At 39.5% G+C, this 24,998-nt stretch overlaps 1 protein-coding gene across 5 annotated transcripts in view; it reads left to right on the top strand.

The window, feature by feature from the left end:
* The window catches only part of LOC128694663 (long-chain fatty acid transport protein 4), a 64,923-nt gene that overhangs the window by 21,688 nt on the left and 18,237 nt on the right, over nt 1–24,998 (top strand). For all 5 annotated transcript variants that reach the window (XM_053784865.2, XM_053784862.2, XM_053784863.2 and 2 more), the window contains exons 4-10: nt 2,619–2,744; nt 5,031–5,142; nt 7,919–8,005; nt 9,449–9,596; nt 10,567–10,768; nt 12,557–12,631; nt 13,152–13,269. In XM_053784865.2, the coding sequence (XP_053640840.2) occupies nt 2,619–2,744; nt 5,031–5,142; nt 7,919–8,005; nt 9,449–9,596; nt 10,567–10,768; nt 12,557–12,631; nt 13,152–13,269 (868 nt within the window). The remainder of the gene's footprint in view (nt 1–2,618; nt 2,745–5,030; nt 5,143–7,918; nt 8,006–9,448; nt 9,597–10,566; nt 10,769–12,556; nt 12,632–13,151; nt 13,270–24,998) is intronic.

Genomic DNA, 24,998 nt, shown 5'->3' with positions numbered 1-24,998 from the left:
TGAACTAGATTCTAGGAAGCAGGAAGTACAGTACCTAAACTCTAAAGGAGAGGTGAGGATGTTGCAATTTGAAGGATGTGACTGTGATGTCAGCACTTTTATGGCAAGATGGATTTGAATGAGTGACATTGAATGTGTTTCTTCTTTTATGAGTCACCTATGGCCAGTGTGTTAAAAAAAAAAGGCTCTGAAGTTATCCAAACAAAACAAAACCTGGAATGGTGGAGATTTAAGTTGAATACATTCAGATTCAGAGAGGAATCTGGAAATTACTAGGTTAAGTAAGTAAGTAAGTAAGTTTATTCAGGTATACACAAATACAGTTACATAGAATTATCATACATAGCAGCATATGTGTAGAGAACCTAGGATAACCCAAAAAAGTCAGACAGAGGTTGGCAGTAGAGTTCTTGATGAGTGGAACAAGGTGCCCAGTGCAGGTGATGTTATTGTAGTAAATGTTTTGAGCACCTTTAAATATGGATTAAATGAATGCAAAAGTGAGAAATGCTTACAGTAGAGTAAGTAGTTCAACATATTTAGCATGGCTCAGTCATTGGCATACCTACATTTTTGGGACCCTGAAGCCTGAACTGTTATGGGGCCCCTTCACAACCAGTAACAGCTAGCCTACATGATACATTAATAACTTTTTAACTTTTATTTTAACTATTATTTTGTACTGAATTGCACTATATTATTAACATTTTTTAAAAACTCCTTCTCATAGAGTAGACCCAAAATATTTAACAATGTGAACAGAAATCACTTCTGGGGCCCCTCCAGGATTAAGGGTCTTGAAGCTTAACCCTTTGGGGGTCGCCAGGCCTTCTTAGAGACTTGTTCTCAGGGTCGCCAAAATTTAAAAAAAAAAAAAAAAAATTCTTATGAAAAGTTAGAGAATATTTTCCCGATCATAATGACACCAAAAGTATGAAATTTGATGGAAAACTTATGGAATTATGCTCTTGCGAAGTTAGCAGTCTTGACGATGTTTACGCATTGGTGATTTTGCCCACTTTGAGCCCTATTTTCGGCCAATTCCAATGTACTAGTTGACAAAATTCAAAACTATTTCGCCAGAACTCCATTTTTTCTATCGAATGAGTACAAGAAACCACCCATTTACTGATTTCAAATATCCAATAAAGTGGTCAGAATTTAGCAATTTTGCCAATTTCACACAAATTTCAAAAGATGCCAATTTCCGAATAGGGTCCAGAATAAACAAGAAAGACATTTCTTGCACTAAAATAACAAGTTCTCTGTTCGTTAGTTACATCCCCAGGCCCCTTTTGTATTTCTTTGGCTTTCCACTTTGAATTTTTATTCTTACAAAAAATAGAAGATTTACTGTTATGCAGACTACTGCATTAGTGTAGAAATGGTATAAATAATATCAGCGCACTTGTGAACAAATATTAGACTCACCAGTTGACGTGTATTGGACACTTGGCATGATTTGTTTGCTTTTGAACTTTGGTAAAAATGGAACATTTCTGCTACTTTGAGCTCAATTTCAAGGTACTTTTCATTGTGAAACCAGTCAAAATCATCTCAATTTCTGTAATATGTCTTCCATTCTATAAAATGAGACCAAGAAAACTAGAATATAACAATTAATACCATACGAAAATACAGTGCAAAGTCGCTGTTTTATTCCAAAGACACGGTCAAAGTTTTTTTTTTTCTCATTACACACTGTGTGCTGCAGGGTTTTTTTTTTATACTGCGCACACTGACCACATAGACCCATTCTTTCATATGTAGGCCTTCCAGCTTTCTCTCACTAGATTTGAGGGCGCTAGAATTTAGGCGTACTAGTACATCAAAAACCCTGGGGCATAAGCCGTACTAGTACGGCCGAAACCCCCAAAGGGTTAAGCTTCATTAGTTTCATAGTAGATTCACCTCTGGGTCACTCAGTAGACCTACTACAGTACACCTTGAGGGGGTTTGGTTATTTAGAGAGAATGGAACAAAGTAGAATGACTTGGAAGCGTATAAATCTGTAGGGAAAGGAAGGCTGGGTAGGGGCTCTCCAAAAAGGTTGGAGGGAGGGGGTAAAGGAGGTGTTGTGGACAAGGGACTAGGACATACACAAGGCATGTGTGAGCGTGTTAGATAGGAGTGAATGGAGACAAATGGTTTTTGGGACCTAACGAGCTGTTGGAGTGTGAGTAGGGTAATATTTTGTGTACGAATTCATGGAAACCGTTTAGCCTGACTTGAGTCCTGGATATTGGAAGTACAATGCCTGCACTTTAAAGGAGGGGTTTGGGATATTGGCAATTTGGAGGGATGTCTAAGCTGTCGTATCAGAGCGCCTCTGCAAAGACAGTGATTATGTATGAGTGATGGTGAAAGTGTTAAATGATGAAAGTTGTTTTTCTTTTTAGGTTTTTCTCTCTATTTGAGTCACTCTGCCTCAGCGGGAAACGGCGACGTGTTAAAAAAAATAATGCTATCAAAGAAAGTGCTTTGGGCAGCTTTAAGGATTGATTGGACAGTTTCATGAATTGGAATCTTAGGGGTAGTTAGTAGGTCTATAGCAGTACCCTCATTTTCTTAGGTTTTCTTACATGTATTTTTACAACTAATACCTTCATTTATTCTAGGTGGATATGCTGAGTAATCAAATAGGCAATTACTTTGCCTTCAAGGGAGTGGAGCATGGGGATGTCATTGGCCTTTTCATGGAGAACCGTGTCCAGTATATTTGCATTTGGCTTGGGCTTTGTAAGGTGAGTTAACTGGAAGTTTTTCACATGTAAATTAGGTATGGCCCAAAAGGAAATTCCTATACTAGTTATGATTTTTCCTACAAAATTTTTGGCAATAAGAGGGAATACAGACACTGCAGTAAGTTAAGCAAGCCTCTTCTGATCAATTTCAAACTCTTAATACTGATGTATAATACTAGATGAAAGCTTAATATTGTTATTGGACTCTGTATACCAGTTTGTTAATTTTATTAATAAGCAGGTGAAATTCATGCATGGATACTGCACTATATACTTTTTAAGTACATCTAGATCAAAACCACTCTCAATACAGTACCCATATATAACTAAAAATAAATTGATCTCACACTCAAATTTATGTTAGGATTATGGTGATACCCACTCTAATCTTATTGTTTACTAGTATTGTACAGTACAGCTGCAGCATTGTCATGATGGAGATTTTATCTCCACTCAAATGGTTTGAGTGTACATCCTGGTACAGACTGCAATGCTCAAATTTAAATTCTTCCTATTTTTCTTTAGCCACCTTGTTGGAGGATGTATTGTGGCTTATTTGTCTAATTTACTTATTTGAGGTTAAATATGTTTTTATAGGTACGTATATGTAATTTAACCTTCCTCATGTCACCCTTTACTTCAAACATATTGTTGGGTGAAATCTCAGTACTTTAGTTTAATATATAAGAGCCCTGCAAAAATTAAGCATTCTGGCTATCATAAAAACCAGGAAAAAATAAACAACATTGGTATAGAATTAATTTATTTTAGGAATACAGCTGTTGACATGAAGGGCATTGTTTTCCTGTGCTGATCTATAGCTCTTGGTGGTATATACTGCTTTTGGGTCTCATCCATGGTGACGAATAAGCGGATTGTGAGATCAGAGCAATACCTCTTTTGGCACTCTAAGTCACAGCCTTCAGTGAAATGACAAGGGCCATGAAATTTAGGTATATTTTGTCTTCATTCCAAGAAGGTGGCCTGGTGAGGAAGAACTTGGAAGACTGCTGATGACTATTAAGGAAAATTATATCGAAGATGTTTCATGTTTTCATGCCGCTTTATAAAGTAGGTTTTGACAAGAGAATCTCTTGCCATCAAGACTCTTCAGTCCCGTTTGCTCTCTCTTTTTGAGATTCTCTTCCAATGCAGCCTTCTCTTCTCCAGTCCGGCCACTGAAGTATGCAAGACCAACTAGTACTTTGGACACATACCACAAGTGGCACCTGAAAGTGATGAGGGCAGTGTTTGTCCAATGATGATTCAGAATTTCACACCTAAAAATCTTCATGAAGATCTGTCATTTTGGGGGGCTCACGTAATCACTGCTTGATGCAAGTACTGTACCTGATGCAGAAGAGAGAAATTAAGAGGTTGAAATTCTGCACTGCACATATTTCATGAAAAATGGTACATAACTGCTCTCTCTGAAGAGGAAGATCTTCAGAGCATGGATGGCTTTTGCCATCCATCTGGCTTGATGGAAAGCTTCAGGTGCCCTGATTCTCTCACCTCTGAAATCTCCCAAAGGAAAATGTACAATAGGACAAGGAGTTCCTTGTAATCACACCTAGGGTGATCCTTTGGCTTGATGGCCACCTTCAGGCTCCTCATTGCTGTCTGAATCCTGCCATAAAAACCAGAGAACTAACTTGAAATTCTCATCATCAGTTGCTGACTTCCAACAAGATACATTAGTGATTCCCCACTTGTCATTGAACACACAAGGAAAAGGGAATTGAGTCCATACTCCTTGGGGATATCAGGGAGACCCACTTCCAAGACATAGTGATGACTAGCAATCCAGATAATCTCCCAGTTAATGGCAGCCTGTATTTTGTTGCAAACTCCTTTGGTCAAACTAATGTTGAAGGAAATGGTGTTGAGCACTAAGCCTCTTGCATGATCCATGAATTTCCACTCCTTAAGAGTAGCAATATAGTAATTTTCAAAGATCAGAGGAAATTGGCTGCTTTGCTAAAATTTTGATGATGCTGAAAAACTCATTTTACACAATCCCTGAAGATCAACAAGCACTGTTCAAATCTGCTGCAAAGATACTGTTCATGAAATGAAACTAGGGCACTATATGCCTGCTTGATTCAGGTAACTCATTTTTTACCACCTATAAATATGTATCATCCTGCTGAATTATACAAGAGTATGTAGAGTAGAACCTGCCTAACTTGTCCCAGTAGACCTACTCTTGTTTATATTATGTTGAAAGAAACCTTTTATGATGAATTTAATTTTTGTAAGTCTTATACTTAATTTTCACTTCAGATAGGAGCAATACCAGCTCTGATTAGTAGCAGCATACGCTTGAAATCTCTTCAGCATTGCATCAAAATGGCAGCATGCAAGGCTGTTATCTGTGGAGCAGAGCTTCAGCAAGGTATTCACCTTATCATTTATGAAGTTTTGTTATCATTTATGAAACTTTGTTATCATTTGTGAAATTTACCTTCTCCAGGTATACTTGTCTCAGGAAAATATATTAATTTACTACTTCTTACATATACATAATGGTAAATGGACACAGATGCAATTTGTGTGACATTTTATTGTGGCAACGTTTTGCTCTCCAGAAGCTTTGTCAAGCCGTTACAAACATTACAAGGACACAGAGGATAAACCACGGTGCATGTGGTGCTCAAATTCATGGCAAGTGAGTTGTAAAACTCCAGGCCACTGGAGTGCATAAGGCACTGAGCCAGCTGGTCAGTGGCTTATGCACTGGCTTGGAGTTTATGACTTACTCACTGTGAGTTCGAGCCCCTCATGTACCATGGTTTGTTTGCAATTGTGTTCTTACAATTTTGTGAGTCACGATGACACAGAACATATATACGTATGTAGGTACCACGTGAGGTAAAAGATAGGTAGTGCTAGTAGATACAGTAGTAGTAATATTTGAATTTATTGTCTCGTACAGTATATGTAGTAGGAGCTGTAGTTTTTTTTTTTTTTTTTTTTTTTTTTTTTTTTTTGTGTGTGTGTGTGTGTGTGTGTGTGTGTGTGTGTGTGTGTGTGTGTGTGTGTGTGTGTGTGTGTGTGTGTGTGTGTGTGTGTGTGTTGTGTGTGTTGTGTATGTGTGTTGTGTGTGTGTGTTGTGTGTGTGTGTGTGTGTTGTGTGTGTGTGTGTGTGTTGTGTGTGTGTGTGTGTATTGTGTGTGTGTGTATTGTGTGTGTGTGTATTGTGTGTGTGTGTGTGTGTGTGTGTGTGTGTGTGTGTGTGTGTGTGTGTGTGTGTGTGTGTGTGTGTGTGTGTGTGTACAGGCACTCCTCACTTAACCAAATTACGTTCCTACGACTAGATTGATAAGCGAATTGGTCGATAAGTGAGGAGCGTCATCATCAGAGTTATCAGTAGAGTTGTCAGGAGCTGTAGAGGACCAAGGTAAGGGAGATGATAGTAAAGGAATGGAAGGACTTGTAGGAGTAGGGGTCTGGGGTGTAACTTTCAAGAAGAATCCCATTAATTTGGCCTACTTTGTAATTTTTTTTTTCTTCATAAATTTCATGATAGCATAAATGTTTATCCATTTGCTGTTCCACTTTCATTCGGGTCCATACCCTCTAGTTCTAATATAGCCGCATTCACTTTCAAGAACACACCAGTTAACCCCTTGACAGTGACTTTCTTTTGTACTTCTATTCTTTCCTCTTCTTCCTCTTCCAAGTACTGCTGTGCTTCCAACTACGTATATTCTTTATTAAATCTTTGTTAGTTAGCTATCCCTTGACATATTCCACTAATTCTGCAGTATCTTCCACTTCATCATCTAAATTAAGCATGTTAGAACTGCCATTTCCATGACCAAAGTTCTTGGACAGCATACAAAACCGATTCATCAGAGAGCTGGTCGTAAGTCTGCGCATTTGTTAAACAGGTAAGTCGTTAAGTGAGGAGTGTCTGTATCAAGTAAGTTTAGGTCTTTGAAGAGTTGGGGGATGATGTCAGGCAGTAGACTGGGTGATCATTCGTACTGCTGCTTTTTCTTGTTACTGGCTTAAGGTGATTTGCTGTGGTGGATCCACAGGTGCAAATAGCATAGGTAAGGTAGGCATAGATTAGAGAGTAGTATAATATAAGTAGTGCTGTTTGAGGTACATAGTAACTAGGATGACCTCTACCCTGCATTCCCTCCACCACAGGTTTATACACCTTGTCTACATGTCCAAACTACCTCAACAATCCCTCCTCCTAATATCCAAGCTACAAATATTCTGCATAATATTTACACCACACATTACCTGAAGGAGGGGTGTTAATGTTGCAGTTTAAAAACTGTAGTGTAAAGCACCCTTCTGGCAAGACAGTGATGGAGTGAATGATGGTGAAAGTTTTTCTTTTTTGGGCCACCCTGCCTTGGTGGGAATCGGCCAGTGTGATAATAATAATAAAAATTACCTTCAGACATGACATCTCCACTGCCTCTGACCTCCTAGCTGCAACATTCACAACCCAAGCTTCACACCCCTATAAGAGTGTTGATACCACTATACCTTTTTGCTTTTATGGCTAATGTTCTTTGTCGTCACAGATGCCTCAATGCACCACCCACCTTTTTTCCTTTATCAGTTCTATTGTTCATTGTGTCTCTTTCATATACTCATCTGCTGATAAGTTCACTCATAAATATCTGAACACGTTCACTCCTTCCATACTCTCTCTTTCCAATCTGATATCCAATTTATTTGTTACCTTCATCACTTTGCTTTCCTTTGTTCAGTCGAGTCTTAAGGAAGCATACTGAGCTAAAAGTTGTAGTGATAAGGGGATTTTGAGTTATTTATAAGTAGTTCATTGAAACCTGTACAGAAAGTAGTTTTTCATACTTAAAATCTTTGTACATAAAGCAGTGTTCTCAGTAAGTGCTGTTATTTATATTAAGTTTTCCAATTTTTAGTTGGACATTGGGGAATGAAAGAAGTGACACAGTAAATAGAGACTCTGTAAAGAGGAGTACAGTCACTTTTCATCTTGGGGTAAACATTGATAGAATAAATAGTACAAATTTTTTTCAGACAAAAAGTCTTCTGATTATCATATACTTTGTAATGCAATTAATGGAACTAAAGAATCATAATATTAATTTTAATTTTTAACCAAAACTACTGGTCATAACAAGAGTCTTTAACAAATGCTTCCATCTTTGATATTTCAGAAATCTGTGACATACAAGATGATAAAGAAATCTCAAAACTTCAGGTCTTTGTGAGTGGTGTTGATGAGAGGAAGCTTGTAATCAAAGGTATGAAATACAAAATTGTGTGACAATTTATGAACTATTTAAGCATAGTTTCTATGATCTATGAATATATTATTGACTGAAGTTGGTGAATGAAAGCCACTTAGTGTTTACAGGCAGGCCCCGTTTTAGTGCTTTACTTTTCAGCATTTCACTAATACAGCGGTTTTCATTTATACCCGTTCTTCTTTTATTTGGACTTCCTGCAATAAGTATATTCATGACCATAAACTAAGGATGAAAAATTGTAAGGTAAGTAATGTGTGTACTGTATAAGCATTTTTTTGGGCCTGGCAATATTGCTCACTTAATATATGATAGTGTAAACATGGTATCAGGCTTTTATATACATTTGAAAGTGAAAAAAGGCTATGATTCACTTTACAGCAATTTTTGCTTTACAGCAGTAGCCCACAACCTGACCTGCTGTATAAGTGGGGCCCTCCTATTAAATAAATAATTTTTTATATCATTATCATTAACACATCAGCCATTTCCCACCAAGGTAGGGTGGCCTGAAAAAGAAAAACTTTCACCATCATTCACTCCATCACCGTCTTCCCAGAGGCGCGCTTACACTACAGTTATAAAACGGCGACATTAACACCCCTCCTTCAGAGTGCAGGCACTGTACTTCCAATCTCCAGGGCTCAAGTCTGGCCTGCTGGTTTCCCTGAATCCCATCATAAATGTTATCCTGCTCACACTCCAACAGCACATCAAGTCCCAAAAACCATTTGTCTCCTTTTGCTCCTATCTAACACACTCACACATGCTTGCTGGAAGCCCCAGCCCCTTGCTCACAAAATGTCCCTTATTCCCTCCCTCCAACCTTTCCAAGGCCAACCCCTACCCTGCCTTCCCTCCACATCAGATTTATACACTCACGAAGTCATTCTATTTCAAGCCACCTCAGTAACCCCTCCTCAGCCCTCTGGATAATAGTTTTGGTAATCCCACACCTCCTTCTCATTTCCAAACTACAAATTCTCTGCAGTATATTCACACCATACATTGTTCTCAGACACGACATCTCTACTGCCTCCAGCCTTCTCCATGTTGCAACATTCGCCACCTATGCTTCAAATGTTACATCATTTTAGTTTGATGGTTCATAAATAAATAATGTCTATAATTAGAGATTTGGGATATTGGCAGTTTGGAGGGATATGTTGTGTATCGTTACACTTACATGCTTCTAAACTGTTGTATTCTGAGCACCTCTACAAAAACAGTGATTATGTGTGAGTAAGGTGAAAGTGTTGATGATGATGAAAGTTTTTTCTTTGTGGGGATTTTCTTTCTTTTTTTGGGTCATCCTGCCTCAGTGGGAGACGGCTGACTTGTTGAAAAAAAAAATTAGTGAGTGTGTTTAATTTGCTTTTTCTTTGAAAATTATGAAAGACAAGAAAAATTTAATGACAATGTTTGATGTAAATTGACTAGATTGGGTGAACTTAGATGCTGCTGTCTACAATGGGGATCCAACTCGCCCAGTGCAACTTCAGTATGTCAACTTTGGTGATGACATGCTTTACATTTATACTTCAGGAACAACTGGCTTGCCCAAAGCTGTCAGAATCACGCATTCTAGGTAATCATTTTTCTCAAGTGGTAGTTTCTACATAAAGGTTCTAATGAATCGCTTAGGAATAACACTTCTTAGAATTACAGTATCTTTTTTTCCACCAGTTTAGCCCTTTCAGAGGCCATAACATAGAACTACGCCATTGAAGCCAGGGCTCCCTCACCTGGTTCTATGTCATGAGTTCAACTCACTGAGAGAGGCTGTGAAGTGTAAATTTTGGCCTAGATATAAGAGAATGCAGTGCATAATGGGAAAAATAAAACTGACCATATGTATGGTTTAAAATAACTTAGAGATGTCTCAGGTGGTTTTATTGGTGGCTTTAAAAACAACTACGTATTACAAATGAGAGTAAGACACATGTGCAACATCTGGGTATCTTTATTGTAGACGTTTCGCCATCCAGTGGCTTTATCAATACAAATTCTAGGACATAACTTGAAGACAGTAGAACTATGTACAGAAGATGAGGTAATCAGTCCCTCAACCTAGGAGTAGGTGCGAACAGCACCACGACTATGGTGCTGTTCGCACCTACTCCTAGGTTGAGGGACTGATTACCTCATCTTCTGTACATAGTTCTACTGTCTTCAAGTTATGTCCTAGAATTTGTATTGATAAAGCCACTGGATGGCGAAACGTCTACAATAAAGATACCCAGATGTTGCACATGTGTCTTACTCTCATCTTGTCGGTATTATATACCATTCGTATACGTATTACAAATTCATGCAAGTTGTTATTAATAGTCTGTGACAGCTTTACTTATTGCTCATGACAGGTATGAGCAGAGGTACGAGATATTGCATTAATCATTTCTCATTGGTAGTAATAAAGAGAGTAAGTGACTGTTTCTTTCTGTTATAAAACTTTTTGTTTTCATTTTCTCATTGTATTAGTGTGTTGAATTTCTTCTTTTGAAACTAGCAGTTTAATTATCTAAATATTAAGGTGTATGATTATATTTCTTCCACAGATTTCTTGTGTTCACAAGCAGCATATATTACTTCATGAAGCTTGAGCCCAGAGATGTGATATACAACCCCCTCCCTCTCTTCCATTCATCAGGGGGCATGCTGGGAACTGGTCAGGCTTTGTTGTTTGGCTGCTGTACTGTAATAAAAGAGAAATTTTCATCAACAGAGTATTGGACAGATGCCATAAAGTATGGTGCAACTGTATGTAATTCCTGCTAAAGAACTGAACATTTTTCTGTTACTTAAGGTTTTGCAATGTTTTAATTTTAATGATTGTACCAGATATGCTGTATAGTCCTTGTGGCTTAGCGCTTCTTTTTGATTATAATAATAATAATGTACCAGATATTTAATTATGCTTCTCATTTATATGTGTACACTATTGCATGTTTGATTAGGGAATTTGTTTTTTTTAACACGTCGGCCATTTCCCACCAAGGTAGGGTGACCCAAAAAGAAAGAAAAAAACTTTTATCATCATTCAACACTTTCACCATCACTCACATATAATCACTGTCTTTGTAGAGGTGCTCAGATACGACAGTTTATATGTCCCTCCAAACTGCCAATATCCCAAACCTCTCCTTTAAAGTGCAGGCATTATACTTCCTATTTCTAGGGCTCAAGTCCGGTTAACTGCTTTCCCTGAATCCTTTCACAAAATAATATTACCCTGCCACCAGGCCCGGTGGCCTGGTGGCTAAAGCTCCCGCTTCACACAGGGAGGGCCCGGGTTTGATTCCCGGCGGGTGGAAACATTTCGACACGTTTCCTTACACCTGTTGTCCTGTTCACCTAGCAGCAAATAGGTACCTGGGTGTTAGTCGACTGGTGTGGGTCGCATCCTGGGGGACAAGATTAAGGACCCCAATGGAAATAAGTTAGACAGTCCTCGATGACGCACTGACTTTCTTGGGTTATCCTGGGTGGCTAACCCTCTGGGGTTAAAAATCCGAACGAAATCTTATCTTATCTCTTACACTCCAACAGCTTGTCATGTCCCAAAAATCCTTCGTCTCCATTCACTCCTATCTAATATGCTCACGCACACTTGCTGGAAGTCCAAGCCCCTCGCCCACAAAACCTCCTTTACCCCCTCCCTCCAACTGTTTCGAGGATGACCCCTACACCGCCTTCCTTTCCCTGCAGATGTATGTGCTCTCCAAGTCATTCTACTTTGTTCCATTCTCTCTAAATGACCAGACCACCTCAGCCCCTCTTCAGCCCTCTGATACTTTTAGTAACTCCACACTTCCTAATTTCTGAATTCTCTGGATTATATTTACACCACACATTGCTCTTAAACATGACATCTCCACTGCCGCCATCCTCCTCGCTGCAGCATTTACAACCCATGCTTTACACCCATATAAGAGTGTTGGTACTACTATTCTCTCGTACATTCCCTTCTTTGCCTCCATGGATAACATTTTTTGTCTCCATAGATACCTCAATGCACCACTCACCTTTTTTCCTTCATCAATTATGTGGTTAACTTCATCTTTTATAAACCCATCCACTGACAAGTCAGCTCCCAAATATCTAAAAACGTTCACTTCTTCCACGCTCCTTCCCTCCAATATGATATCCAGTTTTTCTTTATCTAAATCATTTGATACCATCATCACTTTATTGTTATCTATGTTAGTTTTCAACTTTCTAAATAATCAAATAGTACTTCTCTCTAAATGTCCGAACTACCTCAACAATCCCTCCTCAGCCCTCTGGACAGTACTTTTTTAGTAATCCAACACCTAATTTCCAAACTACAGATTCTCTGCATTATGCCCTCTCTACTGCTTCCAGCCTTTTGTAGCAACATTCACCACCCATGCTTCACACCTATATAAGAGTATTGGTGTAACTATACTCTCATACATTCCCCCCTCTTTGCTTCCATGGATAACATTTTTTGTCTCCACAGACTCCTCAGTGCACCACTCACCTTTTTCCTCTCATCAATTCAGATATATTCACTCTTATTCTCAGGCTGGACAATACATTGGAGAGATGTGCCGTTACCTGGTTAATCAACCAAAGAAGCCAGAGGATACTAAGCACAAGGTAAACTGTACTGTACTCATTATATGTTCAGGGGTTAAGGGTTCATATTTTTTATATTCAAGCTGTGCACCAACAAACAGCTCTCAAAATGACCTCCACTTGCATCATTCATTCAGTCACTATTGTGCCAGAAGTGTGCTGACACCACAATTCAGATTACATTCCAACTGCAACATTCCCACCCCTCATTCAGGATGCAGGCAATGCCCTTTCCACCTCCAGGACTCAAGTCTGGCTAACTGGTTTCCCTAAATTCCTTCATAAATGTTAACTTTCTCATATTTTAACAACACATCTATTTTCATCATTCAATTTGTTTTAGTTTTTCTTTCTAAATATTCATATCAGTCTTACTCATACCAAAATTAGTCTGCCTGAAGTGCCCTGGCATGATGGTGGGTTTCTTTGTACTTAACAAATTATAAAATGTAGTCACACATTGTAACCCTTGTGAAGAAATAAATTTTGTATTTGTATTTTTATATGTATAATTATAATAATTCCAAGACATGTCCATCAGATACGTGTAATGTTTGGCAATGGGCTACGTCATCACATATGGAATGATTTCAAGAATAGATTTCAGATACCCAAGATTTGTGAGTTTTATGGCTCCACAGAAGGCAATGCCAATTTAAGTAAGTCAGTCATGTATTATAAGCTATTGTAGATTATTTGATTATATTTGAAGAGCAGGATGTGAGTGTGGGGGAGGTGCGTGAGGCATTATGTAGAATGAAAGAGGGTAAAGCAGCTAGAACTGACGGGATCATGACAGAAATGTTAAAAGCAGGGGGGGACATAGTGTTGGAATGGTTGGTAGTTTTGTTTAATAAATGTATGAAAGAGGGGAAGGTACGTAAGGATTGGTGGAGAGCATGTATAGTCCCTTTATATAAAGGAAAGGGGGACAAAAGAGATTGTAAAAATTATAGAGGAATAAGTTTAATGAGTATACCAGGTAAAAATTATAGAGGAATAAGTTTACTGAGTATACCAGGAAAAGTGTACGGTAGGGTTATTATTGAAAGAATTAGAGGTAAGACAGAATGTAGAATTGTGGATGAGCAAGGAGGTTTTAGAGTGGGTAGGGGATGTGTAGATCAAGTGTTTACATTGAAGTATATATGTGAGCAGTATTTAGATAAAGGTAGGGAAGTTTTTATTGCATTTATGGATTTAGAAAAGGCATATGATAGAGTGGATAGGGAAGCAATATGGCAGATGTTGCAAGTACAGTGGACCCCCGCTTAACGATCACCTCCAAATGCGACCAATTATGTAAGTGTATTTATGTAAGTGCGTTTGTACGTGTATGTTTGGGGGTCTGAAATGGACTAATCTACTTCACAATATTCCTTATGGGAAAAAATTCGGTCAGTACTGGCACCTGAACATACTACTGGAATGAAAAAAGTTCGTTAACCGGGGGTCCACTGTATATGGAATAGGTGGTAAGTTACTAAATGCTGTAAAGAGTTTTTATGAGGATAGTGAGGCTCAGGTTAGGGTGTGTATAAGTGAGGGAGACTATTTCCCGGTAAAAGTAGATCTTAGACAGAGATGTGTAATGTCACCATGGTTGTTTAATATATTTATAGATGGGGTTGTAAAAGAAGTAAATGCTAGGGTGTTCGGGAGAGGGGTGGGATTAAATTATGGGGAATTAAATACAAAATGGGAAGTGACACAGTTGCATTTTGCTGATGATACTGTGCTTAGGGGAGATTCTAAAGAAAAATTGCAAAGGTTAGTGGACGAATTTGGGAGTGTGTGTAAAGGTAGAAAGTTGAAAGTGAACATAGAAAAGAGTAAGGTGATGAGAGTATCAAATGATTTAGATAAAGAAAAATTGGATATCAAATTGGGGAGGAGGAGCATGGAAGAAGTGAATGTTTTCAGATATTTGGGAGTTGACGTGTCGGCGGATGGATTTATGAAGGATGAGGTTAATCATAGAATTGATGAAGGAAAAAAGGTGAGTGGTGCATTGAGGTATATGTGGAGGCAAAAAATGTTATCTAGCGAGGCAAAGAAGGGAATGTATGAAAGTATAGTAGTACCAACACTCTTATATGGGTATGAAGCTTGGGTTGTAAATGCTGCAACGAGGAGGCAGTTGGAGCCAGTGGAGATGTCCTGTCTAAGGGCAATGTGTGGTGTAAATATTACGCAGAAAATTCGGAGTGTGGAAATTAGGAGGTGTGGAGTTAATAAAAGTATTAGTCAGAGGGCTGAAGAGGGTTTGTTGAGGTGGTTTGGTCATTTAGAGAGAATGGATCAAAGTTGAATGACATGGAGAGCGTATAAATATGGGGAAGGAAGGCGGGGTAGGGGTCGTCCTCGAAAAGGTTGGAGGGAGAGGGTAAAGGAGGTGTGGGCGAGGGGTTTGGACTTCCAACAAGCGTGCGTGAGCGTGTTAGATAGGAGTGAATGGAGACAAATGGTATTTGGGACCTGATTAGCTGTTGGAGTGTGAGCAGGGTAATATTTAGTGAAGGGATTCAGTGAAACCGGTTATTTTATATAACTGGACTTGAGTCTTGGAAATGGGAAGTACAATGCCTGCACTCTAAAGGAGGGGTTTGAGATATTGGCAGCTTGGAGGGATTTATTGTGTATTTTTATACGTATATACTTCTAAACTGTTGTATTCTGGGCACCTCTGCAAAAACAGTGATTATGTGTGAGTGAGGCGGAAGTGTTGAATGATGATGGAAGTATTTTCTTTTTGGGGATTTTCTTTCTTTTTGGGTCACCCTGCCTCGGTGGGAGACTGCTGACTTGTTGAAAAAAAAGAAAAATTTTTTTGAAGTACAGTGGTACTTCGAATTTCGAACAGCTCCCAACTCAAATAGTTATGTAAGTGTATTTTTGTAAGTGTATTTTTGGGGGTCTGAAACAGACTAATCTAATTTACATTATTCCTTATGGGAACAAATTCATTTGGTAACGGCACTCAAACAGCCTTCTGGAATGAATTATGGCCAAAATTTGAGGTACCACTGTAGTTGCCTTGTTAAGTACATAAATGTAACTTATCAACAGGAGGGACAGGAGGGACGTGATAACATATAAAATTCTGAGAGGAATTGACAAGGTGGACAGGAACAAGATGTTTCAGAGTTGGGACAATTGTCACAATTGGAAGCCGAAGACTCGTTTGAGTCGCAGGGATGATAGGAAGTACACGTACAGTGGAATCTTGGTTTTCACATACCCTGGTTTTCGTAGGATTTGGTTTTTGATGACTTTTCATTGAAATTTTGTCCCAGTTTTTGTACATCCACTCAGTTTTCAAAGAGTTGACAATGGTATACCATACCAAACATGTCCGCCTGATTGCACCCACACAAAGCATTCCACGCGTTCTGAGTCAGTCTGGTTTTGTTTCTAGTTGAGTGAGCATTACCCTGAGTGTTCATCTGAAACATTTCGTAATACATGTAATCCATTGTTTATTGAGTGGGACTCCTAAATAAGCCATTATGGGGCCAAAGAGAGTTCCAAGTGGCAGCCCTTTGATAAAGAAGGTGAGAAACACGATATTCAAGTAAGAACTCGTAGCAAAGTACAAAAGTGGCGTACATGTGGCCGATCTCGGCAGTAAAAGACAAAGAAGGGAAGTAACCCGGGATAGGGCCTTAATTAATACCTGAAGTCCTTATGGAAGGGGATTCCCCTTCCAAACACTAACCTCTCCAACTTCCTCTCCCCTCCGCTGTCTTCCATACGCTAACAAGAGTCTTCAATAAAGGTAAAAGTGATGTTAAATGTTCATTTATCCATTTCATTTGTCATTTATATTTATTTCTCATTGTTTTCTGTATGTAAAACTGGTTACTCTCTATAAAATGCATTTTTTTTTTGTTAATATTTTTGGGTGTCTGGAACGGATTAATTGGATTTACATTATTTCTTATGGGAAATATTGCTTCAGTTTTCGTACAATTCGGTTTTCGTCAGCCTTTCTGGAACGAATTAATTGTGAAAACCGAGGTTCCAGTGTATTTCTTCAGTCACAGAATTGTCACGAAGTGGAATAGTCTGGAAAGTGATTTAGTGGAGGCAGGATCCATACATAGCTTTAAGAAGAAGTATGATAAGCTCACGGAGCAGAGAGGGAGTGACTGACCCAGTAGTGACCAGTGAAGAAGCGGGGCCAGAAGCGATGAATCAACTCCTGCAACCACAATTAGGCGAGTACAAGCAGATTTGACTTAAAATTAACTGTTATTATTTCTGGTTTTGTACAAAATTTCTATGTCAGTACCTTTAGTTTCATCCAAAATACTGCATGTGCTACAGTCAGTAATGTTATCACATGTATTAACCCTTTCAGGGTCCGTGCTGTAGATCTATGGCTTTACGTTCAGGGTCCAAACCGTAGATCTACGCCATGAGCTCAGCTCACTCTGATAAGCTGTGAGTGGTAAATTTGGGCCTAGATATGAGAGAATACATCTATGTGGTATGTGTACACCACATAAAACAAATCCTGCAGCACACAGTGTATAATGAGAAAAAACTGAGACCGTGATTTTCGATTAAAACAGCGACTTTGCAGTGTTTTTTCAGGGACACTAGTTAGCTGGACTTAGAGTCCTGGAAATGGGATGTACAGTACCTGCACTTTAAAAGAGGGGTTTGGGATATTGGCAGTTTGGAGGGACATCTAAACTGTTGTATCTGAGTGCTTCTTCAAAGACAGTAATTATGAGTGAGTGATGATGAAAGTGTTGAATGATGATGAAAGTTTTTTCTTCTTTATAGGTTTTTCTTTCTTTTTGGGTCACCCTGCCTCGGTGGGAAATGGCTGACGTGTTAAAAAAAAAATTGAAAGGAAATTTGCATGAATGTGGTAGCACTGCAGTTGGTGGAGATTTGTTGTCTATCATGAATTTTATCTACTGTAATTCAAATAAGTTCATCACAATATAATAAGGTAGACAAGGGAATTAAAAATAGGAAATTTCTTGCTGGACCTTGACAGTCAAACAGAGAGTGAACACTTGTTATCAACCACTATCAGTTTGATTTTTTAATGTACAGTATATACAGTACTATATCCTTTGATGAAACTTGATTAATGGCCATTTCCCAAACAGTGTATGACTCCTACATGTTTAATGCTTCCCTGTGATTATTTTTTTTAACATATCGGCCTTCTTCCACCAAGGCAGGGTGACCCCCTCAAAAAAAAAAAAAAACACTCACATCATTCAACAACACTTTCACCATCATTCAAACATAATCACTGTCTTTGCAGAGGTACTCAGTTGCAACAGTCTAGATGTAACTCCAAACAGCCAATATCCCAGAATTCTCCTTTAAAGTGCAGACATTGTACTGCTCACCTCCAGGACTCAAGTCCAGCTAACTGGTTTCCCTTAATTCCTTCACAAAATATTACCCTGCTCACACACTAACAGCTCATCTGGTCCCAATAACCATTCGTCTCCATTCACTCCTATCTAACACACACACACACACTTGTTGAACATCCAAACATCTTGCATATAAACCCTCCTTTACCCCTGTCACTCCAACCTTTCTTTGGATGACCTCTAACCCACCTTCCCCTCATTAAAGATTTTTACATCCTCCAAGTCATCCTATTTTGCTTCATCCTCTAAATGTCCAAACCACCTCAATTCTCTGGATAATACTTTTAGTAACCCCGTACCTCCTTTTAATTTCCAAACTACTAATTTTCTGTATAATATTCAGACAATGCATTGCCTTCAGACATGACATTTCTGCTGTCGCCAACCTCCTCCTCACTGCAATGTTTAAGACCCATGCTTCACACTCTTATACAAGTCTTAGTAGCACTGTACTCTGATACATTCCCCTTTTTGGCTCCATGGATAATTGTTCTTTGTCTCTACAGATGCCTTGTCAATTTTATGTTTCACCTTATCTTTCAGATCCATGACAAGTCTACTCCATAATATCTGAACACATGCACTTTCTCCATACTTCCTACTACCATTCTTCCCCACCTGTCCCCTACCTCCCCCTTGTATCCACAGTATGCTGGCTTCCTTCCCTTTATGCTTCTCTCTGTGACTAGTTAATGATCCAAGTCAGACTGAAACATCATCACAAAGTTTCAGATTCCTATGTGCAACTTATTTGTGTATAAAACTTAATCAGTGTACATAATATTCACTCATACTACTGTACATTCTACTGGAGTGTGAACAGGGTAATATTTTGTGAAGTGATTCAGGGAAACTGGTTAGCCAGACTTAGGTCCTCCAAGTGGGAAGTACAATGCCTGCACCTTAAAGGAGGGGTTTGGGGTATTGGCTGTTTGGAGGGACATCCAGAAAGAATGGAAAAACTTTCATCATTGTTCAACACTTTCACCATCATTCATACTTAATCACTGTCTTTGCAGAGGCACTCAGATATGACAATTTAGATGTCATTCCTAACAACCAATATCCCAAACCCCTCCTTTAAATTGCATGCATTGTACAGAACAATCAGTTCTAATATAAACCCTGCTCTGAAACTTCCATGATAGCTGCAACAGAATCTATAGACATAATTCATCACAAAAATATCTCTAATATTTCTTATGTCCAACTCAATCTGTGTAAAAACTCATTTTGCATCAATGGCTCTAAAATCTGTAACTCTACCGGAGCATTTCTAAGGTTCTCTATCTACCAACCACTTGAAATTGAAATGTTTATCTCTCTGTAAAGATTACAATGTGGGGTTTACCTTTTTTTTTTTTTTTTTTTTTTTTTTTTTTTTTTATTACAATTTGTGGTTTACATATTATAAAATAGAAATTACAAAGAAGGCCACTAGCATGCCTAGGCATTTCTGGCAGACTAATGTTAATTCTTACTCTATATTACAATTTGTAAATTTAGTAATGAGAATGGTTTTGTCTTGGCATGATACATATTTTCTATTAAAGCTCCTATATTGCTTAAGATTTATGAGGTAATAGTTATATTCGGAATTTTATTTTTATGGTCATTTGGGTGAGTGTAAATGTAAATTAGGGTGAATCACAGATATCGAGAGTAAGTCTATTTTGTTTTGGATGTGTGCATGATATGAGTAATAGTGCGGTGGTACCTCAAATTTCGAACAGCTCCCAACTTGAACAATTATGTAAATATATTTTTGTAAGTGCTTTTGTAAGTGTGTTTTTGGGGGTCTAAAATGGACTAATCTAATTTACATTATTCCTTATGGGAACAAATTCGTTCGGTAACAGCTCCTGGTAGTCAGTAAATGTGGGGCTGATAGTGCTGTCCTGGGAGAGAGTAATGGTGAAGCTGGAGGTGCTGTCCTGGGAGAGAGTAATGGTGAAGCTGGAGGTGCTGTCCTGGGAGACAGTAATGGTGAAGCTGGAGGTGCTGTCCTGGGAGACAGTAATGGTGAAGCTGGAGGTGCTGTCCTGGGAGACAGTAATGGTGAAGCTGGAGATGCTGTCCTGGGAGACAGTAATGGTGAAGCTGGAGATGCTGTCCTGGGAGACAGTAATGGTGAAGCTGGAGATGCTGTCCTGGGAGACAGTAATGGTGAAGCTGGAGATTTTGTCCAGGTAGTCGGGAATTATACGCAGGAAGGAATACATATAAATGACCTCATAGGGGACAGGAGCCATAGTAGGGAAACAAGTGTAGTCAAAGATAAGATAAAACCAATATTGCAAACTAGAAATACTGCAGGAAATAGCAAACAAGAGGACTCCACTAGCAATAGTGAGGATATATTACCAAGAACAACTGGTGGGAGCTCCATTGTTGGTGCTAGGGAGGATAGAAGTAAGACAGGTAAACATGCACCAACAGGGAATAAAGTCACAGAAACCCAAGGCAAACGGAAACCAAGCCTGTGCACATACTCTGCACTTGGTATCTGCTGGCATGGGAAATCTGGAAAAACAGATGGGATGTGCAACTATGACCACCCTAGAAAATGCCATGCCCATATGGCAACAGGAAAATGCAAACTCCCTTCCTGTAAGCTTTTTCACCCTGAACTGTGTACCTCTTCAGTACAGGAAAGACTGTGCTATAACTTAAATTGCCAGGCATACCATCTAAAGGGGACAAAAAGATACAAAACATCCAGGCCATGGGAAAACCTGGGTAGCCACAGCCACTCAAGAGGGAGAGGTTTTTTAGTCCCAGGAAGGAAAAAAAACTGGCAGGAAATGGTAGAAATCGTACACCAAATCCAGTCATTCCTGGAGTGGAACCACAGTCGATGGCCTCCACTCCAAACCAACAGATACAGATACTAATGCCGGAAAAAAAATCCCCCCCCCAGTACCAACAATACCACCAGTCCGATAACATTCTTCTTTGCAAATATACAGGGTCTAAAGCCAGGAACAAACAACAAAATACCTTTCATCCGTGGACTGCTTGCAGAGGCAAAGGCAATGTTCGCGGCTTTCACTGAGACCCACATAAAGGATCACTTGGACAACGAAATATGGATCTCAGGTTACAACCTATACAGATGTGACAGAGTGAACAGGCAAAAAGGGGGGGTTGGCCTGTACATTGCAGAGTCACTTGTTTGCACAGAACTGCTTAATGCCTCAAATGATGTAGTGGAAGTTTTAGCAGTAAAGGTCGAGAACCAAAACCTAGTCATTGTGGTAGTCTACAAGCCTCCGGATGCAACATCCCAGCAATTCCAATTGACCACTGTCTGGAAAATCTTCCAGCTCCTGCACCCAACATCTTGCTCCTGGGGGATTTCAACTTAAGGCACCTAAAATGGAGGAATATAGCAAATAATATTGTTGCAGTAATAACACCAGGAGACAGCTCTGATGAAAACTCACACTCACACGAGCTTTTAAATCTCTGCACAAAATTCAATTTAAACCAGCAAATAATAGAGCCTACTAGACTGGAGAATACACTAGACCTCATCTTCACTAACAATGATGATCTGATAAGAAATGTCACCATATCAAAAACAATATACTCAGATCACAACATAATTGAGGTTCAGACATGTATGCGTGGAGCCCCAGACCGACATAATGAGACTAGTCACGAGGGAGCATTCACCAAATTCAACTTCAATAACAAAAACATAAAGTGGGACCAAGTAAACCAAGTCCTAACAGATATAAGCTGGGAAGATATACTAAGCAACACAGACCCCAACTTATGCCTAGAACAGATTAACTCGGTGGCACTCGATGTATGCACAAGGCTTATTCCTCTAAGGAAAAGGAGGAGTAGATGTAAAATAGAAAGAGACAGGCGCTCCCTTTACAGGCGACGGAAAAGAATAACAGAGCGGCTAAAAGAGGTCAATATATCTGAAATGCGTAGGGAGACACTGGTCAGAGAAATAGCAAGCATCGAACTTAAGCTAAAAGAATCCTTTAGGAGTCAGGAATCGCGGGAAGAACTAAAAGCCATAAATGAAATCGAAAGAAACCCAAAGTATTTCTTCTCCTATGCCAAATCAAAATCGAGAACAACATCCAGTATTGGGCCCTTACTTAAACAAGATGGGTCCTACACAGATGACAGCAAGGAAATGAGTGAGCTACTCAAGTCCCGATATGACTCAGTTTTTAGCAAGCCGCTAACCAGACTGAGAGTCGAAGATCAAAATGAATTTTTTATGAGAGAGCCACAAAATTTGATTAACACAAGCCTATCCGATGTTATCCTGACGCCAAATGACTTCGAACAGGCGATAAATGACATGCCCATGCACTCTGCCCCAGGGCCAGACTCATGGAACTCTGTGTTCATCAAGAACTGCAAGAAGCCCCTATCACAAGCCTTTTCCATCCTATGGAGAGGAAGCATGGACACGGGGGTCGTCCCACAGTTACTAAAAACAACAGACATAGCCCCACTCTACAAAGGGGTCAGTAAAGCAACAGCAAAGAACTACAGACCAATAGCACTAACATCCCATATCATAAAAATCTTTGAAAGGGTCCTAAGAAGCAAGATCACCACCCATCTAGAATCCCATCAGTTACACAACCCTGGGCAACATGGGTTTAGAACAGGTCGCTCCTGTCTGTCTCAACTATTGGATCACTATGACAAGGTCCTAAATGCACTAGAAGACAAAAAGAATGCAGATGTAATATATACAGACTTTGCAAAAGCCTTCGACAAGTGTGACCATGGCGTAATAGCGCACAAAATGCGTGCTAAAGGAATAACAGGAAAAGTCGGTCGATGGATCTATAATTTCCTCACTAACAGAACACAGAGAGTAGTCGTCAACAGAGTAAAGTCCGAGGCAGCTACGGTGAAAAGCTCTGTTCCACAAGGCACAGTACTCGCTCCCATCTTGTTCCTCATCCTCATATCCGACATAGACAAGGATGTCAGCCACAGCACCGTGTCTTCCTTTGCAGATGACACCTGAATCTGCATGACAGTGTCTTCCATTGCAGACACTGCAAGGCTCCAGGCGGACATCAACCAAATCTTTCAGTGGGCTGCAGAAAACAATATGAAGTTCAATGATGAGAAATTTCAATTACTCAGATATGGTAAACATGAGGAAATTAAATCTTTATCAGAGTACAAAACAAATTCTGGCCACAAAATAGAGCGATACACCAACGTCAAAGACCTGGGAGTGATCATGTCGGAGGATCTCACCTTCAAGGACCATAACATTGTATCAATCGCATCTGCTAGAAAAATGACAGAATGGATAATGAGAACCTTCAAAACTAGGGAGGCTAAGCCCATGATGACACTCTTCAGGTCACTTGTTCTATCTAGGCTGGAGTATTGCTGCACACTAGCAGCACCTTTCAAGGCAGGTGAAATTGCCGACCTAGAAAATGTACAGAGAACTTTCACGGCGCGCATAACGGAGATAAAACACCTCAATTACTGGGAGCGCTTGAGGTTCCTAAACCTGTATTCCCTGGAACGCAGGAGGGAGAGATACATGATTATATACACCTGGAAAATCCTAGAGGGACTAGTACAGAACTTGCACACGAAAATCACTCACTACGAAAGCAAAAGACTTGGCAGACGATGCACCATCCCCCCAATGAAAAGCAGGGGTGTCACTAGCACGTTAAGAGACCATACAATAAGTGTCAGGGGCCCGAGACTGTTCAACTGCCTCCCAGCACACATAAGGGGGATTACCAACAGACCCCTGGCAGTCTTCAAGCTGGCACTGGACAAGCACCTAAAGTCAGTTCCTGATCAGCCGGGCTGTGGCTCGTACGTTGGTTTGCGTGCAGCCAGCAGCAACAGCCTGGTTGATCAGGCTCTGATCCACCAGGAGGCCTGGTCACAGACCGGGCTGCGGGGGCGTTGACCCCCGGAACTCTCTCCAGGTAAACTCCAGGAACGAATTACGTATGGCCAAAATTCGAGGTACCAGTGTATAGGTGGTTTTCATGTACTTAGCTGACAGTGTTTTTTAACAGTAGTTTTGAAAATGGTGGTTGAGTCTGCAGTTCTAGAGTTTTCAGGCAAGGAGTTCCAGATTTTAGGCCCTTTTACATACAATGAATTTTTGTATAGATTTAGCTGGACACGGGGAATGTCGTAGAGATTTTCATGTCTGGTATTGTGCTTATGAGCCCTGTCACAACTATCAAGAAAGCGTTTTAGTTCAGGGTTAATATTGGAATTTATGGTTCTGTAAATATAGGTTGCACAGTAGTAAGTGTGGATATTCTGCACAGTGATTAAGTTTAGGTCTTTGAAGAGGGGGGGTGTGTGTTGCCTAGTATTGGATTGCATGATACAGTAATTCTTACTGAGGCTTTTTGTCTGGTTATTATTGGCTTTAGGTAGGTTGCTTTGTCGATCCCCAAGCACAAATGGCATATGTGAGGTAGGGATAGATAAGTGAATAGTATAGTGTGAGCAGGGCAGATTGTGGTACGTAGTAATGTATCTTAGAGAGGATCCCAACCATTTTGGCTACTGTTAAAAAGCAAAGCACCTCCTAACGTTAATGCTATCTTGACAAAAAAAATTTACAGTGTGTCAAAAAAAAGCCTGTTTTCATCTAATTCTGTCCCTGTTGTTCCAACTTTTCATCAACTCCCATGTATTAGTAGATAGGCATTTACTATCTCATTATATTTTGTATTGTAAGTCAAGTAACTACTCCCACTCACACTGCTAAATTTGACAAGGATTTTTTTTGTGATTTTTATTTTAAATTAGTTGAGTAAATTTTAAGTTTAGTATAGGCTAAGTTTTGCTCAAGATGCTATGCATTTTCTGGGCCTTCAGTTTATTGCATGTCCTGTGGAGTAGTACTGAAATTTTGATCAGTAGTTGCATTTGTATTTGACCAACATTTGTAATAACTTCCACAAACATTAAAGCAAATTATTTTACTGAAA

Source organism: Cherax quadricarinatus, chromosome 51, assembly GCF_038502225.1.
Source record: "Cherax quadricarinatus isolate ZL_2023a chromosome 51, ASM3850222v1, whole genome shotgun sequence".
In the NCBI taxonomy this organism is placed as follows: domain Eukaryota; kingdom Metazoa; phylum Arthropoda; class Malacostraca; order Decapoda; family Parastacidae; genus Cherax; species Cherax quadricarinatus.
The sequence above is the reverse complement of the archived record's forward strand: the minus strand, read 5'-3'. Positions and strand labels throughout refer to the sequence as shown.